The sequence below is a fragment of the Xyrauchen texanus genome, chromosome 35 (genome assembly GCF_025860055.1).
Source record: "Xyrauchen texanus isolate HMW12.3.18 chromosome 35, RBS_HiC_50CHRs, whole genome shotgun sequence".
Taxonomy (NCBI): Eukaryota; Metazoa; Chordata; class Actinopteri; order Cypriniformes; family Catostomidae; genus Xyrauchen; species Xyrauchen texanus.
Genome location: NC_068310.1, coordinates 12,147,773 through 12,164,397, shown reverse-complemented (window position 1 = coordinate 12,164,397; position 16,625 = coordinate 12,147,773). Strand labels below are relative to the sequence as shown.

The window sequence follows — 16,625 nt, the reverse complement described above, 5'->3', positions numbered from 1 at the left end:
TGGAATACTTTTATAGTGCTCATTTTTAGAATACATTATTATGACCGTAATTATATCTGTTGTTACGTCTTTTATACAGTTGAGACTAGAGAATAAGTTAGGTTAAGGTGTAAGTTTAGGTGTTCAAAAATATCTTTATTATTGTGTAATGTAAATATTTTTATATAAATGTACTTAGAATCTTTTGGATCCTCACTCTCGCGTGTGTCATACCCGGATCGGTATCGGCTCCGATACTGAAGCTTTTAGACGGATCGGTTGTCTGTTTGACGAGCCCGATCCAAATCCGATACTGTGTGTTAGTCATGTCCGTTACTGTCAAGCTCAAAAAATTACATAAAAGAACCATAAAAACAAAGTTAAAGTAGTTCATATGACTTGTGTATTTTATCCAAAGTCACTTAAAGACGTGTGATAGCTCAGAATTTGAAAAATAAGCAAATTACTGTGAACTTGCCTACAAACAGACACACTTACAGGACTTCCTGGAGAGTTCACAATGTCAAAATAAAAGCATGAGGGTTTAAAAGTTAAAGGTGCACGATTTAGATATATTACTATATATTACTATTATAATATATATTATAAAAATAACTGTGTGAATGAAAAGTGAGCTTTTCAAGATATCTTACAACTAAATTGAACAAAATAGAGATCTGAATCTTTTGAAGTCCAGATACATATTATTTTCTACTGATGACTTATACTGGAATTACTGTTAATTTTATTGTACACCCAATGTACACCCAATAATGTAAAGATATTTTAAACTGATTATGCCAAAAAAAAAAAACAATAACACTGGTATCGGATCAGTATCGGCCGATACTGAGATTTCCGATATCGGAAACGGATCGGAAGAGTAAAAATTGTATCGGTGCATACCTAGTCTACAGTATACTGTAGTCTATCACAGTCTTTATTAAAAGAAAACCGGTATTCCTATTCAGTAAGTTTGATATTATTTTCATTCTTTAAGTTTGGTGCAGATTGTGAGTCAGAATATGATGTGCTTTTTTTTTTTTTAAGAATATTAATTTGTTCTCACTCACATTTAAAATGATCAAACGTGCAGATTTTACCTGTTAGCAAAGCCGGGTCAGACAATTTTTGCTCTATAAAGTCTGGCTTGCGTTTTTACTGTTTATCTCTACTAAGTGTGCCGGGGCCTTTACCCTTTCAACCAGCAATTATGGTCCACTGTAATTAGCTCACAGCATTAAAAGGTTTTTTCAACCTCACTGCCCATATAACAGCGTAAACACATATTACATAATTTTTTTACATAAAGGGAAGCAACAGCAAGCTGAGTTCACCACTGTTCCACTCACCTCTACTGGCAATAAGCACTGCTGTTGGATCTACGGTGCGTTTCCAGCTGGCGTTCTCTCTCTCTGCACGCTGTGCAGTCTAAGCCCCTGGGCGCTTCGACAGCGCTTTCATTGCCTGAAAGAGTGTCTCTCCTCTAAAAGAGTTTGAGTTCCCACTCATAACAGAGCAATACACAGCAGGCATTGAATGTCCTTTTCAGGATGCGTCTTTTTAAAGATGTCTTTCCGCCTCTGTGTAGTTCCTGGACCCGGTTGATTTCTCTCCACTCCTGACGGTCATAAAAGCTGCCTCATGTGCCTTGGCTGCTGTAGCGAATCAGCTCTATATTCTTCCACCATTAGGTAGCGAATCAGCTCTATGAAATATTAATAATCAATCATAACTTGTTATAATCAATTATGAATATTTGGATCAGTTAATCGGGTTAACTTGATGTAGCTACATTAACATTACAACCAAATACTCGGTTCATCCCGTGAACACTCAATTTTGGTTATTAATTAATTAATTAATAGAAATGTACATTTCGGGGCAAGGGAAATGTCTTTCTTACTAAGTATTAAGAGCAAGTAGTCAAAATCTATGATTAGTGACTTTAGATATGAGCTTGAGACACAGACAACTTTACATGTGACATGAACAAGACTTTATTAACTAGACTAAACATTTAAACTACTCTAACATACATATACATACATTCATACAGTTTACCAAGGGAAAGAGGGCTGAAGCAGAATACAGGAAGGCAAGAAGTTATAGCATTGTTTGAAGTTCAGCAGATCAACAGCCTGAGCAAACCATCATATTAGTTCTGACACGCCCTTTTTAGAAAGGGGTTAAGGATACTTAATGTATCAAATAATGAGACTAAGTTTGATACTTGCATGTCCCATTTGAATTAAACTGTCCTGATGCAATTTGTTGAGGCTCCAGTTGATCTTTGATGATGTTGTCTTGATGAGAGAGAACCAGTGAGAGTCAGAGGATCTTGGTGAATGGGCAGTCGAGGCCGTAGCCTGGCACACGCTTGGGAGTCCTTGGGGCCTTCTAGTGTGGCATGATTCAGCGAGAGAGTGAGAGAGCACAAGGCTCAGAGGGCAAGAGATAAGCGACAGGGCTAAGAGCGAGCTAAGAGAGAGGATAAGAGTTGGTAAGATAAGAGGATGAGAGGAAGTGGGCGCAGCAATTTTATACCCTCGGGAAACAGGTCCCACCTCTCATTGGCTCGACCAATGAGAAGGGTTTGGGTTCCAGGCGGGAATTTGGTTTATTGCTCTTTGTTGTAAAATTGCCCATTGCATGTGCAAGAAAGAAAATAGGAAATATACTTTTAATACTAATATGTTGTTGTTATCGACATATCATGTACACAGTCATTTCGATCTTCAAAATACCAAGTTATAGAGACCAAATATGCCACACATATGATTTTGGTTAACCATAGTATGCAAAGTCTGAAACATTAACCCATTAGTTTGCAAGAAAACATAGATCAAGCACATTTAAGGGAAAATGTGAGATGGCACACTAGATATATGTCAATATTTATCACATGGATATATAGAATATATATATAGGATTAACAGGGTTCATTTCTCTTTCTCAGTAAGAGAATGAAGGGAGGGTCAGCACTTCTCTGAACATTCCTTTGGAGGTCGTAAAGGCCTCCATTACTCTGGGCAGGAGAATGATTCCTTTGTTCCGATCACGGCTCATTTGCATGTTTCTGGCTGGGTTTATGACGGTAAGAGATTTTGGGCTGAATGACTCAAAAGATGGCAAAACATAACGTAATATCATTCTACTGAAGATCTTATATTCGAATTTAGCTAGGCCAAATCGTAAGGTTTAATTTGATACCAAGAAAAGTATATTTAGTACACTTAGAAAGGGAATATACACTGAGGCTATTAAATATGAGGCCTCAGAGTTTAAAACACACACGAAACAGTTCTAACGAGTTTGATATACCTCAGAATTACACAACATACAGGGATTACACGTATTTCATTAGCAATATGCAGTTCTGTGTTTAACTGGAAAACACACACACACACACACATTTTTACGTTCAAAGTTTCCCCCTTCCTGTCCACATGATAAGCACGTGGTGAGCATGCGGATGTCACATGCGGTTCTCTGTCAATAGTTCATTGTCTCTTTGTCAATACATTTATTGTGCTTGTGGAGGCTGGTTGGCGCTATTTCAGTAATTAGGGGGGGGTTTTAACAGTAAGTTCTTGTTTGTTCGGGAATCTGTTAAGGCACTGATCCTCCGCCATACCTTACACTGCGATCACACGCAGGCAGCGTTTTATGAATGGTTCATGTTCTCGGTGTGAGAACATAGCCATGGCAACATTGCGGTCGTGGCTTTCTTTTCTCACGAGCCACTTCAGCCGCCCGCGTCGTTCCTGAAAGACGCGTACTTCCACGTCTCCATTCTGCCTCGACACCGACCCTTCTTACGGTTCTCGTTCGACGACCAGGCATATCAGTTCAAGGTCCCCCCTTTCAGCCTGTCCCTGTCCCCTTGCGTCTTCACAAAGATCGCAGAGGCAGCCCTTTCCCCGCTTCGGGAAGCGGGCGTTCGCATACTCAACTACCTCGACGACTGGCTCATCCTGGCACACTCTCAAGAGTTACTGTGCGCTCACAGGGACCAGGTGCTCAGGCACCTCAGCCGGGCTTCAGGTCAACTAGGAAAAGAGCAAGCTTGTCCCGGTTCAGAGCATCTCTTTTCTCGGCATGGAGTTAGACTCAGTCTCAATGACAGCGCGTCTCACCAACGAGTGCGCTCAGTCAGTGCTCAGGTGCCCAGGTGCCTTCAAGCCCGGCACAGCGGTTTCTCTAAAATAATTCCAGAGACTCCTGGGGCATATGGCATCCTCAGCCGAGCCACTTGGGTTGATGCATGTGAGACTGCTTGAGCACTGGCTACAGACTCAAGTCCAGAGATGGGACGTCATGGTTACTGTTGTAACCTCCATTCCCCGATGGAGGTAACGAAACGTTGTGTCCCTCCTGCCACAGCACTAAATCTACCACTGTAAACGGCCGTACCTTATTTTCAGCTCCTCAGTGCAAAATCCTGACTGGCACTTGCTGCTCCGCTTCCCTTTATACCCGTATGTTCGGGGCGGGGCATGCAAATTCTGTCTGCCAACTTGACATTGGTCTTTTCTCAAGTTCAGAGGTACGTTTGGCATCCCAGGAATACCCCTTGTGTCAACGACACAACGTCTCGTTCCCTCCCTCGGGGAACGGAGGTTACAACAGGAACAGTACGTTTGAATGATCACTTTTGCCTTTTAGTAATGGATTTTATTTGTTAGCAAATATTTTTCCATATAAAACATATTGTAAAAACACATCCCGTGTTATAGATGTGTCTTTATTGTTCACTTATTTATGCATCAATAATGTTAATGTGTTTGTCAAACATGAAAAATATATATTTATAACTGAATCATAAGTGTTTTATCAGCAATAAATTACTTAATGGCATGTACAAACACAGGTTAAACATGTCACCTCATTTCACATGCTCTACCGGTTACGTATACATAAGTACAAAAAGACTTTCATACACTGTACAAAGTGATAACCTGTAATTGTTACCTTAAGGAGCTATTTCTACTCGATCTAACCCTTAAACATTTGTTTTTTTTGGTCTAAACTAATATTGTCAGGTTGATTCAGACGTGTTTTTTTACTTGAATTTAGATGTTACCACATTAAGTAATGTTTTTAGATTCATATTTTCTCTGTGTACAATGTAGTGAAAATAATTTAGAAATTCTCATTTCAGGAATTTACTGCTGAAATAATCAGGGCTTTACAAAAAAAAATCCTGAATCTTGAATTCCTGAACAATAAACTAAAATCAGTCCTCAAACCACACTTCTGCACTATTCTACACTAGTCAGTTTGTAGTTTAAGTAGTACGATTAGTATGTTTACAATGAAAATGCATTAAAAATAAGTGCACTATGAGTATCCAGAGGCGGAAGTTGTTCAACCGTCAAAACAGAGAGTGGAATGTTGGACACTTCATGTACATAAGGCTTGCCGTACGTAGCAGAAGTTGCAGAGTTACCTGGCTGCGTTGCTGACAAAACAATTGTAAATAATAGAAAGTTCAGTGTTATAAATGTAAGTTGAATGCTGTGTGAACATGTAAGATGTTTGAGATACAAGTGTTGAACTGAGGTTACAGTGAGGCACTTAAAATGGAAATGAATGGGGACAATTTTTGAAGGGTTTAAAAGCAGAGATGTGAATCTTATCTTTTAATTTTATAAAAGTACTTACGTTAATTCTTCTGTTAAATCTCATGTATTATTTTAGCTGTAAAGTTGTTTAAATCGTAATTTTTACAGTAATTTTAGAGTTTGTTGACATTACATCGTTATGGGAACTGAGTTGCAAACTTGGCTGTAACTTTACATAGAAAAGGTTTGGGTGATTTTATCACTAAAATCATGTTAACACACAAATTGTTTTGTCTCAGATTTTCACTCTTTTTTTAAAGAAAGGGAGGGATTTTTTGTGGTAATCATTGTTATGCCACAAATGCATAACATTGAGCTTAACTTATATTGAACCCGGAATTTTCCTTTAAGTGTTCCATTTGACACAAAACTGCACTTTGAAAATGTATATACTACTACTGCGGTGTGCATAGTGTATATTGTAAGTGCATAGTGTATAGACATTGTGCATTTGGGACACAAATTTAGACCATATGATAGTGAGCTCTCCTCTACTACTTTGTGTCAGTTCTCATCAAAAAGTTTGCCTGAGATGAAAAGTAGTTTGCGCCGCTGTGCTACATTAGTGTTCTCTTTGTCTGTTCTCTGCTGTCTTGATTACTTTGTTTAAAGTCAGACCTTATTGCTTTAATGGAGCCAGACATTTTAAAACTCACCGAAGGCTGAACTCACAGTTTTTTTTTTCTAGTAAAGCCATCAGGAAAATGCATGCTGTGCCTTTTAATTCTTTTTGGCTAGCTCACTTAGGACACTTGTTTTGTATTGATAGACTCAACATATTTAACTGTTTCCCCATAAATAGTTATATTATTATAAATATTATGATAGATAGACAGATAGATAGATAGATAGATAGATGGATGGATGGATGGATGGATGGATGGATGGATGGATGGGCAGATGGATGGACAGACTGACTGACAGACAGATAGATAGAGTGACATGGGCAGCCGCCCGGGGCAGCATCTTGCCGGGGTCGGCACAGACCCCACCCTTCAGCATGTCAGTTAGTAACCTTTTTGTTTTGGCTTTTGTTTATCATTCTCTGCAGCTTTGTAGATTAATTCAGAAACAACAATTAAATATATATGGACCTGTCAGTACGAGCAATAAATGTTTTATTAATGCCAATGATCAAGCAGCTGCATGGATGTCACACAGTGGTTGCACTCTGCATACAAGCTGCATGCTTTCTTTTAAATCAAACCACCATCCAATTCATGTGAAATACACTCAAATTTACAAGAATTGTGTGTATATTTTGTCTTTTCATGCCAAAAGGCTGTCATAATTATTGTGTTTGTTATGAGAACAGTTTTCCATATTCTATACTACATTAAAGTGATTTTGTAGCTCTTTCTTTTGATTTCATGCCAAAAACATTAGTGAATCATATTAGTTATGGTATTATATAAATATTGGTCTCATACAGATTTACCATGCAAATCCATGTGTGCTCTTTAGGGTTGTATGATCCTGTTTACTCTCATCAATGGGTTTTGAACTTGATTAATATTACAGTAAATCCATTGATGGATCTCTGAATCTCTAATGGATTCAGTTCAGCCAGTTTCAGAAAAGCTGACATTCACATCCTTTCTGTCCTACAGAGCTGACCTTTTCCTGGATCTTCAACGAATATCCCTCATTTGTGAAGCAGGACATGCGCCGCTTTGTTTCACAAAAAACGGGCAATCTGTACATCGCTAAAGTGGAGCCTTCAGATGTTGGGAACTACACTTGCGTCGTGACCAATACAGTAACCCAAAGCAGAGTGCAGGGACCTCCCACGCCACTTGTGCTCCGCAGCGATGGTTATGGTCTTCTCTTGTGAATTGAGCTTATTATAGGACTTGGCTTTTTGTTTCAAACATGTTTAATATAAAACTATTGCTTGCAAGGAAGCAAAAGAATAGTGTTCAAGTTTAAGGAAAGCCTAGGTTTTAGGCTTTGGTTTAGTGTAAAGGAAACTTCTAGGTTACGTATGTTACCTCCATTCCCTGATGGAGGGAACGAGACTTTGTGTCGAAGAAGCGACACTAGGGGTCTCTCTTGAGCACCGACTATACCTCTGATCTATGAAAAAAGGCCAATGAGAAGTTGGAAGACAGTATTTGCATACCACCTCTGCGGACATACGGGTATAAAGGCGGGGAAATACGGAAATGGAAATGGTCCAGCCACAAAAGTGGCTCGGCTCAGCGACATGGCCGGGAGGACACAACGTCTCATTCCCTCCATCAGGGAACGGAGGTTACATACATAACCTAGACATTCCTTGTCTGTCGCTCACTTCGACGTTGGTCGAAGAAGTGACACTAGGGGTCCAATATAAATCATGCCATGCACTGAGCCGTGTACGTGTACTGCTGACACAGGAGCGGGCAGGTATTTTACATGCAAAGGCGACCAGCTGTGTCAGACTGCACGTACTCTTCCCCAATACCCCACATAAAAGTCGGCGGAATCCTTCTGGTTACCCTTAACAGTGGAACAAGGCGACGCTTGCCAATCTGGGAATGGGCTGAGCCTAGCTGGGCCTCTTTTCTCTCTATTTTTCTTGCATAGAGCCAAATGGCTGGGGCCCATACATGCATCGTGGGAAGGGGGTTTTACCCAGTTTCCTATTCTTTCAGGGGGAAAAGACCCTGTGGAGGCCACACCTGCCCAGAGAGGGGGAGGCAAGAGTGGCGAAATACACCACATGGGCTTTTAGTTCACATGTGGGAATGGCGCGGTGGTAGATCCTGCCTCTACGGAGGGAGGAGTTGCTACAAATACGGCGACCAGGGGGCAGCTGGAACTGCCCAAGGGAATGCGGGTCCACTAGCAAGGGGACCGTATCGCGGAAAATACACACAGGAGGAAAGTCCATGCAGGAGCCCTGACCTGTGGAGCACCTATTCCAGTGCAGGGTAGATTTGAGTACCCGCTGTGGATTGGGTCTGCGAATTCCTCCGCTGAATTGCGGACCCAGGGGACAAGGGAGGAGTCATCCAGGGAGCCGAGTGAGTGGGATCCCCTGGGAGAAATGATCAGCGTGTTACCGAGTTCTACCAGCTCGGACCGAAAACACGGGACGAAACTGACTCTACCCTGAGATTGTAAAATATCGCAAGGGTATTAGGTGTTGCCAACCCACTTCTCTGCATATGTCTGCCAGGGAGATGCCTCTGTCCAGTGCCCGTGAGGACGCATCACTCCTTGTCGAGTGTGCTCGGACTCGCAAGGGGAGGGGCACGGCCTGGGTGTGATAAGCCAATGTAATGGTGTCAACTACCCAGTGGGAAGGCCTCTGTTTGGAGACAGCATTCCCTTTCCGCTGTCCACCAAGGCAGACAAAGAGCTGCTCAGAACGTCTAGAGCTCTGCGTGCGGTCCAAGTAGGTACACAAAGCACGTACCGGACAAAGCAACGAAGGGCTGGGCCTGGCTCCTCCTGGGGCAGCTTCGCTTGCAGGTTCACTACCTGGTCCCTGAGGGGAGTCGTAGGAACCTTGGGCACGTAGCCTGGTCGCGGTCTTAGGATGACATGAGTGTCTGCCGGACCGAAATCCAGGCAGGTGTCACTGACAGAGGACACTTGCAGGTCCCCGACCCTCTTGATGGAGGTGAGCGCGATCAGGAGGGCCGTCTTCAGGGAGAGGGCCTTGTTCGACTGATTCTAGCGGCTCAAAGGGGCGGGGGTCTCTGAAGGCCCGAGAGGACCACTGAGAGATCCCAAGCGGGGAACAGGCTTGCCCGGGAGAGATTCATCCTGGCGCCTCTTTAGGAACCTGATAACTAGGTCGTGCTACCCAAAGACTTGCCGTCTACTGCGTCGTAGTGGGCCGCGATAGCAGATACGTACACCTTCAAGGTGGAGGGGGATAGCCTCCCCTCCAGCCTCTTCTGCAGGGATGAGAGCACTGACCTAACTGCACACCTCTGTGGGTCTTCAGCCTGGGAAGAACACCAATTTGCGAACAAGCGCCACTTAAGGTCGTAAAGTTGCCTGGTAGAAGGGGCTCCAGCTTGATTGATCGTGTCTACGACGGCGGGTGGCAGACCAGCTACATCTTCTGCATTCCATCTAGGGGCCAGACGTGGAGGTTCCAGACGTCTGGGTTCAGATGCCAGAGCATGCCTCGTCCCTGAGAAAGAAGGTTTTTCCTCAGGGGAATTTGCCAGGGAGGGGCTGTCGCAAGGAGTACGAGGTCCGAGAACCAAGCCCGAGTGGGCCAGTAGGGAGCCACTAAGGTGACTTTTTCCTTGTCCTCTCTGACTTTGCACAGCACCTGTGCAAGAAGGCTCACTGGGGGAAATGTGTACTTGCGCAGACCCGAGGGCCAGCTGTGTGCCAGTGCATCTGCCCCGAGGGGAGCCTCTGTTCGGGCATACCAGAGTGGTTAGTGGGAGGACTCTCGGGAGGCAAACAGGTCTACTTGAGTTCCAAAATCAGCTGAACCGACTGGGGGTGAATCCTCCACTCTCCACTGGGCAGCGTTGTCGTGAAAACACGTCCGCTACCACATTGTGGTTGCCTGGGATGTGAGTGGCGCACAGTCAACCCAATTTGGAGGCGTCGGTAGTTACCAGGACGCTTCGTGACACCTGCTGAAAGGGGACTTCTGTCCGCAGGAAGCAGAGGTCTGGCAAGGGTTTGGCGGCAGTCGGGGGTGATGATCACACGGTGCGTGCCACGGCGCCATGCTCTTCTCGTGATTCGAGTTTGAGGCCAGTGCTGAAGCGGTCTCATATGCATCAACCCCAGTGGCGCGGCCGCCGTGGAGGATGTCATATGCCCCAGGAGCTTCTGGAAAAGTTTTAAAGGGACCGCCGTGCCCGGCCTGAAGGTGGCGAGGGATTTCAGCACTGACTGCTGACATCGAGTCTAACTCCATGCCGAGAAAAGAGATGCTGTTTTCCCGGTTGACCTGAAGCCCTAAACGGCTGAGGTGCCTGAGCACCTGGTCCCTGTGGATGCATAGTAACTCTCGGGAGTGGGCCAGGATGAGCCAGTTGTCTATGTAGTTGAGTATGCGAACGCCTGCTTCCCGAAGCAGGGCAATGGCTGCCCCCGCGACCTTCGTAAAGACGCGAGGGGACAGGGACATGCCGAAGGGGGGGACCTTGTACTGATACGCCTGGCCGTCGAACACGAGCCGTAGAGCTGGTCGATGTCGAGGCAAGATTGAGACGTGGAAGTACACGTCCTTCAGGTCTGCCGCTGCGAGGATGCCCGCGAAGGGGCGGAGGCCTGGCAAACTGAATTGTGTAACCGAGTCGGATGGTCCTGGCCAGCCAGCATGACGGATTGGGAAGTGAAAGACATGCATCCAAGCTCTGTGCTGGGGCACTAAGGGGACGACTATTTTTGACGTACCCGGCAGGGCTTCGCAGCGGGGCAGAGCAGGAAATGTGACGTCGAGCGAGGCAAAGGAGCGTCTCGAGGCTCTGGTGCTGAGAAAGACTCGAAGCACTTACCTTGCTCCGCACACCCTGCATGGGGCGGGATAGTGACTGAGGAGAACTTGATGTGCGCTTCCTGCGAGGTGCTCGATGCTGGGGCTGAGAGCTGGGCCCACTCTTGGTTGAGGCGGAGCTGCAAGTTTTTTTTTTTTTTGGACGCCCTCGGCGAGCAGACGGGGCATGGCCCATGGCGGCAGGTTTGCGGCGGGGCAGGATGTGTGAAATGGCCTCCGTCTGCTTTTTCACCTCTGAGGACTGCTGGGCAGAGTCCTCAACGGTGCCGCCGAATGGACGGAGCTGTGAGCGGCGCTCATGCCCACGGAACCAATCAAGTAGCCGTGAGGGGGGATGGAGGTTTCCGGTTTAGCCTCGCGCTCGCGGTAGCCCGGGAAATAATGCGGACCTCTGTGCGTCAGTCTCAGACTGGGCGAGCAGACCCAAAGGTGAGTCATCAGCATCAGATGGCGCTGTGACACTCTCCGATGCAGCGGCGAAGTCGTCATCCAATTTAGGGAGCTCAACAGACTGGCCGGCCGGCCGTGGAGCGGGCCGCACTCATCCCGAGCTCGGATGGAAACAAGAAAGCGTGGCTGGGAGGCAGGTGGTTCGAGGGGATTTACCCGAAACCGAGCCCGTCGTTATCCCCAAATCGCCTTCATCACCCGTGGCGCCTGCCCAAATCCCGTAGGAAGGAGGCGAGGCGCGGGGGGCGGCTGAAGTGGCTTTCTCTCGTGACAAAAGAAAGCCGCGACCGCAATGCTGCCATGGCTATGTTCTTGCACTGAGAACATGAACCACGTGTTATCGCAGCCCAGGCACGCAAGGTAGCTTTTATGACCGTCAGAAGTGGAGAGAAATCAACCTCATCCAGAAACTACACAGAGGCGGAAAGACGTCTTTAAAAAGACACGTCCTGAAAAGGACGTTCAACGCCAGCCGTATATTTGCTCTTTTTAAAGAAGCTAACTCTTTTAGAGAAAATAACTATTTTAACTCTTTTTTTTCTAGAGAAGGAGAAATCCGCTGATATGCGCCGTAGATCCAACAGCAATCGCACTCAGAGGTGGGAGGAACAGTGTGTGACTCGCAGCTCGCTGCATACATGACCATCGTCAACTTCTCATTGGCCTTTTTTCATAGATCTGAGGTATATTCTGCACTCAAGAGAGACCCCTAGTGTCGCTTCTTCAACACAACGTCGAAGTGAGCAACAGACAGGGAATGCTGCATTTTCAGTTGTCTTGACAATCAGCACTCGTCTTGTTTTCAGTTGGCTGAGCACAAGAATAAATAAATGCAACAGTCTTTGCAGTGTAAATGCTGATAAATATGTGGAAGACAAGACCAATAATAATAATACATAATTTACATAATTGTTATGTAAATAAAAATAAAAAAGAAGACTCAGTCAATTCAGTTTGCAAATAATGACGTCTTCAATGATGGTTACATTTTGAATGCTAAACATTATATCAATGTAAGTCAATGGGAGCTGTTTAAACTACATTGCTTTTAAAGCATAAAATTTGTTAAAAAATAGCACATCTATGAATGAAATTGTCTACAAAGCTAGATATATCTAAAACAAAGTTTGTACATTCAACCGTTTGTTTTAAATTGATTGCAGAATTTAATTTCTTGGTTTAGAACAATGAAATATCGATATAGTAAGTAATGATTTGGCTGCATTTCAGGCATTATGGGAGAATATGAGCCAAAAATTGAGGTTCAGTTCCCAGAGGTCTTGGCTGTTGCTAAGGGGTTAACGGTCAAACTGGAGTGCTTTGCTTTGGGAAAGTAAGTATCAGTAATTTAAATAACGTAAATATTTCCCCAAAATCCCATGTTTTCTGTTTTCTGTTTTATTTTCTCTGAATTTTGGGTTTTAAAGCTTAATTACATTTTATCATTTAAAAAAACATGTTTTATCAAATGAATTCATACAATTTTAATCAAATGAAAACATAATCTCTTTTTGCATTATTTTTATCAAATGAAGAGCTTCTATACTGATCCTCACAGCGCAATCCAAAATCCAAAATGTGTGTTTCTTTTATTTATTTTGGTCAAATTAAGTGCTGCAAAGTAGAGCATCACATTATTAATGAAAACTGTGATGAAACTCTTGCTGTGAGATTTAAATGATTATTTATTTATTAATATAATATAATTAATATATTATTATTGATATGGTATTATTATTACTACTACTGCATTGAATATTACACATTACTATATAGAAGTAATATATTTATGTCTAATTGTTTTTAAAAACTGATGTTTTTGACGACTTCACTTCTCATCTCCGAAAAAGTAGTATGTTGTGCTAATGTGTTAATGAAACTGCTAAAGGCTATGATTTAATTATATAAACATAATCTGCATGAGCTACGCACTTCACAGTGAATAAAGTGCTCTGCTCTTTTTAATTAATGCACACACAGAGCGCACGTGATTTTAATGATGCGGTTAATGCAAGCAATTGCTTCTCACATTCACTTACTGTTGAAGCACGCTGCTCATGTAAACTGTATATTTGTTTAATTAAATCTCAGTCTTTGTGGTTTAATCATCACACTAGGATACATAATGGGATTAATTGTGCATTTATACATAAATTATATTACAAATAAGTCAAATTTCTTGACATTCCGTGTTTTATAGTTAATTCAGTTTTTATGACTGGATTCCGTGATTCTGTCCCTTTTTTCTGCAACACGGAAATCATAATGCTTTAATAAAGACACCATGAAATCAAAATTGTGGCTTTTAGTCTATGTCTATTACATTTAAAGCCATTTACATGCTAGTGTACTCCTAAAAATTTACACCATTAACATTTTAGCAGATGTACCCATTTAAAAATGTTATATTTATATTATGTATATATATCCCCAAATACGACCTGCAAACAATTAGCAAGTAGCCAATTATGGTTCATGGCTTATGACAAATCTAAAGCCTACTGGCTAATTAAAAAAAAAATTGGACATACCTTTTGGTGTGCCCTAACTAAACATTCGATAGGAAACACATCAACACAGGAAAGAAAATTGCATCCATCAAGGCATTTCATGGGGTCTATACCACATGAGTTTGTTAATCTTTCAAATAAAACAACCCCATTAAAGACTTCCAATCTATCTCTTGGCTTCAGTCCAGCTCCTGCAATAAGCTGGAGAAGACCAGATGGAGTTCCGTTTCCCAGAAAAGTGGACATTAGCAAGTCCAGTGGGGTGTTGGAGATTCCTTATTTCCAACAGGAAGATGCAGGACAGTATGAATGCTTGGCGGAGAACTCGAGGGGCAAAAACACAGTCAAGGGACGGCTCTCCTTCTATGGTAGGTCAGAAATATTTCAGGGACTAACTTGCTGTTATTTTAGACCCCTCGTAGACTCTTACGGCCCAAACATACTCTACGTAAGTACATGAATGCAGACAAATCTTGCTATGCAAGCTCGATTTCATGCATCATTGCATTGTTAAATCTGTCATGGCAGAGCAGCAATTTGAGGAGAGTCTCCTCAACTGTCAACATGATGACTCACCCACATCTGGTTTTGTGGCCCTAAAAAATACTTTTTGCCCCCTTGTGGTCAAAAGTTTTTAACCACCAGAGCAACGCTCGAGCACACGAAATGTATGTATTACGGGACCACGTGCTGGCAAAGCTCTCACGTTTGCGTACTTGTGTGAAGTATGTTTGGGCCCATAGACACCTTCTAATTAAAGGAATATACACACAAAAATGTATTTGCTCACCCTCACATTGCTTCAAGCATGTATGACTTTGTTTCTTCTAAGGAACACAGAATGATACATTTTGAAGAATGTTCTGCTCTTGTTCACATAATAAAAGTGAATGGAGACTGGGCCTCAAAAAAACTCCCTAAAAGCGACTTTTGCACAATATTCCAAGCTTTCTGAAGCCATACGATAGCTTTGTGTGACAAACTGTTTGGATTTTACTGTAAGTTGATAAGTCTTGCCCTGTAACTCAAATCAGTTGCTACACAAACTTTTAGGTGCTTCAGGTCCAGTTTGACATGACATTAAGTCATTTTTGGAATTGCCATTCCAAACCTGCTGATAAGGGATAGTAAATGATGACAGAAATTTATTTTATTAAATTTTTTTGGTGAACTATTTCTTTAAACCTGCTAGAATGTGATCACTGTATTGACTCACACACACTGTGTGTCATGCATTATTAGCACAATTAGAAATGCAATCAATTATTCTAAAGTTAACCATAGTCAAAATGCCACCTGTAGAATAATGCAGTCCATGTTCCTGGGTGAGGTTCAGGAAAAGGAAGTTTTGTCCATTGTTAGCAAATGTGAAAATAAAACATCTACTGATAGTGATGGACTTGACATGACCATTGTAAAAAGGACTATTGACTGTATTATTAAACCAATGACTTTCATTTGTAATTTGTCTATACATTCGGGTGTCTTTCCTGAGAAGATGAAGGTTGCTAAAGTCGTTCCACTTTTTAAAAATGGAGATGTACACCACTTTAACAATTATAGACCTGTGTCATTGCTTTCTCAGTTTTCTAAAATCCTTGAAAAATGGTTTGCTCAAAAATTAAATACTTTTAAAAAAATATATTAATTAATTACTGAAAAACAATATGGCTTTAGAGAAAAAAGATCAACAGCCTTGGCATTAATTGAACTCATAGAAAAAATTACATCTGCAACTGAGAATAAGCAATACACAGTGGGGGTCTTCATCGACTTAAGCAAAGCATTCAATACCATAAATCATAGTTTGCTATTGTCAAAATCATTCAATTGTGGCATTAGGGGTCCAGCTCATCAATGGCTCAAAAGTTATCTTAGTAATCGACAGCAGTTTGTTCAAATTAATGGTCAAAAATCTGAGTTAAAAGACATAATATGTGGAGTTCCACAAGGGTCCGTTTTAGGTCCATTACTTTTTATTTTGTTTATTAATGACCTCTGTGAAGTGTCTAAGGTATTACAGTTTTTGATGTTTGCCGATGATACTAATATTTTTACTCTGGAAATAATCTGTCAGAAATTACAGAAAATATAAGTTCAGAAATGGTAAAAATTAAGGAATGGTTTGACAAAAACAAATTATGTTTAAATTGGGAAAAAACAAAATACATGATCTTTGGTAATCGTAAAAAGAATGAAAATGTAAGAATAGTAATTGAAGGAACTGATATTGAAAGAGTTAATGAGATAAAATTCTTAGGTGTTATTTTGGATGATAAATTGAATTGGAAAGATCACATAGTTTATATTAAGAGTAAAGTTTGTAAAAGTATTGGGGTCTTGTATAAAGTTAAGGAGGTTTTAGACTATTCTTCCTTGCATATGCTGTACAATTCCCTAATACTTCCATACTTTGGTTACTGCACAGAGGTCTGGGGTAATACACACCCTAGTAACACAAAACCTCTGTTTTTGTTACAGAAAAAAGCATTAAGGATAATCAACAAGACAGGCTACAGAGAACACACAAACAGTTTATTTGTAAATTCTGGACTTCTAAAATTCAAAGATTTGGTTGATTTGAAGATTTTGATT

At 42.1% G+C, this 16,625-nt stretch overlaps 1 protein-coding gene across 3 annotated transcripts in view; it reads left to right on the top strand.

The window, feature by feature from the left end:
- The window catches only part of LOC127628764 (contactin-4-like), a 168,002-nt gene that overhangs the window by 97,265 nt on the left and 54,112 nt on the right, over nucleotides 1-16,625 (top strand). For all 3 annotated transcript variants that reach the window (XM_052105631.1, XM_052105630.1, XM_052105632.1), the window contains 3 exons: nucleotides 7,217-7,420; nucleotides 12,751-12,853; nucleotides 14,214-14,398. In XM_052105631.1, coding sequence (XP_051961591.1) covers nucleotides 7,217-7,420; nucleotides 12,751-12,853; nucleotides 14,214-14,398 — 492 coding nt within the window. The remainder of the gene's footprint in view (nucleotides 1-7,216; nucleotides 7,421-12,750; nucleotides 12,854-14,213; nucleotides 14,399-16,625) is intronic.